The 2015-nt window shown below is 40.5% G+C and overlaps 1 protein-coding gene across 1 annotated transcript; it reads left to right on the forward strand.

Annotated features, from left to right (window-relative positions):
• The first annotated feature begins 464 nt into the window (after positions 1–464).
• On the forward strand, positions 465–1663 carry MEE9 (maternal effect embryo arrest 9). The gene has a single exon (XM_089373395.1). The coding sequence runs from the start codon at positions 654–656 to the stop codon at positions 1128–1130; it is 477 nt and encodes a 158-aa protein (XP_089229521.1). The 5' UTR covers positions 465–653; the 3' UTR covers positions 1131–1663.
• Positions 1664–2015: the final 352 nt, after the last annotated feature.

Below are 2015 nucleotides of genomic sequence, written 5' to 3' on the forward strand. Positions count from 1 at the left end.
GCGAGCTCACGTTCCAATTTAAAATTTCATCTTCCAACACTAACTAACAAAAGCACTTAAGCTTAGTAGGGATTGGCGAGTTCCATAATTTACTAGACCACCATTGCACCGAAAGAATCCACTAAAAAATCATAAGCTGTCCTCGCACTAAAGAATCCACTAAAAAAACATAAAGCTGTCCGAGCAGTAATTTGGCGTGGAGAGGAGTATATTGTAAGTAGTTTTTTATTAGTTTATAGGGATAAATCACAAAAATATAACATGAGATTACGGGTTCAAACTTTACGGGTGGACGAGTGCGGAGCTTGCAGTATATGGATTCGTAACAGTGATTGCAGGTCACAGTCAGAGAGGGAATCATTTTCATTTTGATGATTACAGGTCATAGTCAGAGGGAATCAATTTCACAATGAAGATGAAAAGCGACCACTATTCAGCTATCACGCATCGCAAGATAAAGGTCAAGACTCGAGATAAAGATTGAAAGATGCCAAAGGACATCATCATGGATTTATCTAACCTCTTCCCCAATCGCCCATTCCAATGTGAATGAATGACTTTGTTGTTTGGTTTTGGAAAAGCCTGAGATCTGGGCAATGAATTAGTGTGGTTTTATGGAACCCTGAAATCTGTGCATTGACAGAGTGCGCCAGATGGAGATGGACAAGCTATGGGATGCAGCCTCGGTGGAGAAGTCTTTGGGCGAATTCTCCAGAGTGGCAAAACAGGCGTTCGAAGAGGAAGATTTCAAGCCTGCAAGCGTGGAACAAGTGCTAAAGAAGTTGGAGAAAGATGCAGAATCCTCCTGGGACGCCATGGATGCCGCCGAGGAAGAGCAACTCAAGGCAGTGGAAGCCTATTTGCGTCTCATGGACTGTAGCATGGCCGAGTTCGAGTCTCAGTCAGAGTCTACAGTGGGACACTTTGAATCCGATGCAGACGCTCATTTTGACAAGCTATCCAAATTGACCCGGGCCACCCAAAGTTTGGCTGAAAAGATGACCGCTGCCGCCGCGGCCGCCTCCAAGAAGCATTTCCAGGCTGCGATTGCATGGGCAACCTCAACTGCAGCTGAAGCTTCTGCCCGCAAATCTCGTAAATCCAGCTCCAACGGCTTGAAAAGTCACTAAGTGCATTGCCTTCCTACCATAGTCTTCTCGTCATTCGCTTTACCATGTCTACCATCCGAGGTAAGTTTTCTGTTCTTTGTGAATCTTTACTCAGAATGTATTTTGTACAGAGTCCCAGGGCTTGTTTTACAGGTTCTCGGTATTCTCATATCACAGCACGCGTAGGATTAGGGTTTATTGTGACCGAAAATGCGGCTTCTCTTGAGTGCCACAAAATGCTTCAGTGTCCTGTTTTTCTTTGCAATAACTTGGGATTGTGGTTTAAAAATTTGGGTTTTACATTATATGTGCTAAAGCCAATAGCTTGAGGCTTTATATGTATATGTTTGGAGGGGTTAAGTAGGTTTTGGTAACAAATTCGAGTTTCAGAAACCTAAGCCTAATTGTAATACCTCATTACCTGCTTGATCTCTTTCGTTACCTCATTTCCTGTTTGATCGCTTTGGTTGAATTAGCTTTGTGGTGGCCAATAGCTTATGGGGTCTCCCAAATCATTCACTTGGTTTTAAATTAAGATTAAGATTTGAAATGTATGATCCTTGAACACGGAAATCATGCTTGCAGCTAGATATGCATTTGTAAACACTGCAATGAGTCTAGATCTATCTTGCCTACCATTTATTGAGCATTTAAAGAGAAAAAAATGAATTTACAAATATGAATATGAATCTAGGTTTTTGTGTATATTATGTTTGGTTTTTTTTACAAAATTATTGTGTCATCGGTGTTTATTAAAGTTACATTATGTTATACATTTCAGACCTATTTTCTCATATATTTTGTCATTTGAGTTTATTAAATTATATTATAGTGTACATCTCAGACATAGTGGGTTGCGTGGGGTACTTAGCTCTCTCGCTATATATATTCTGGTAATTATATGTA

Source organism: Pinus tabuliformis, chromosome 8 (genome assembly GCF_031772625.1).
Source record: "Pinus tabuliformis cultivar Carrire ecotype Pingquan chromosome 8, CPIR1, whole genome shotgun sequence".
Lineage (NCBI taxonomy): Eukaryota > Viridiplantae > Streptophyta > Pinopsida > Pinales > Pinaceae > Pinus > Pinus tabuliformis.

Bases quoted from the DNA above. Each gene is read 5' to 3' on its own strand.
- MEE9 (XM_089373395.1), top strand. From the start codon at position 654: ATGGAGATGGACAAGCTATGGGATGCAGCCTCGGTGGAGAAGTCTTTG.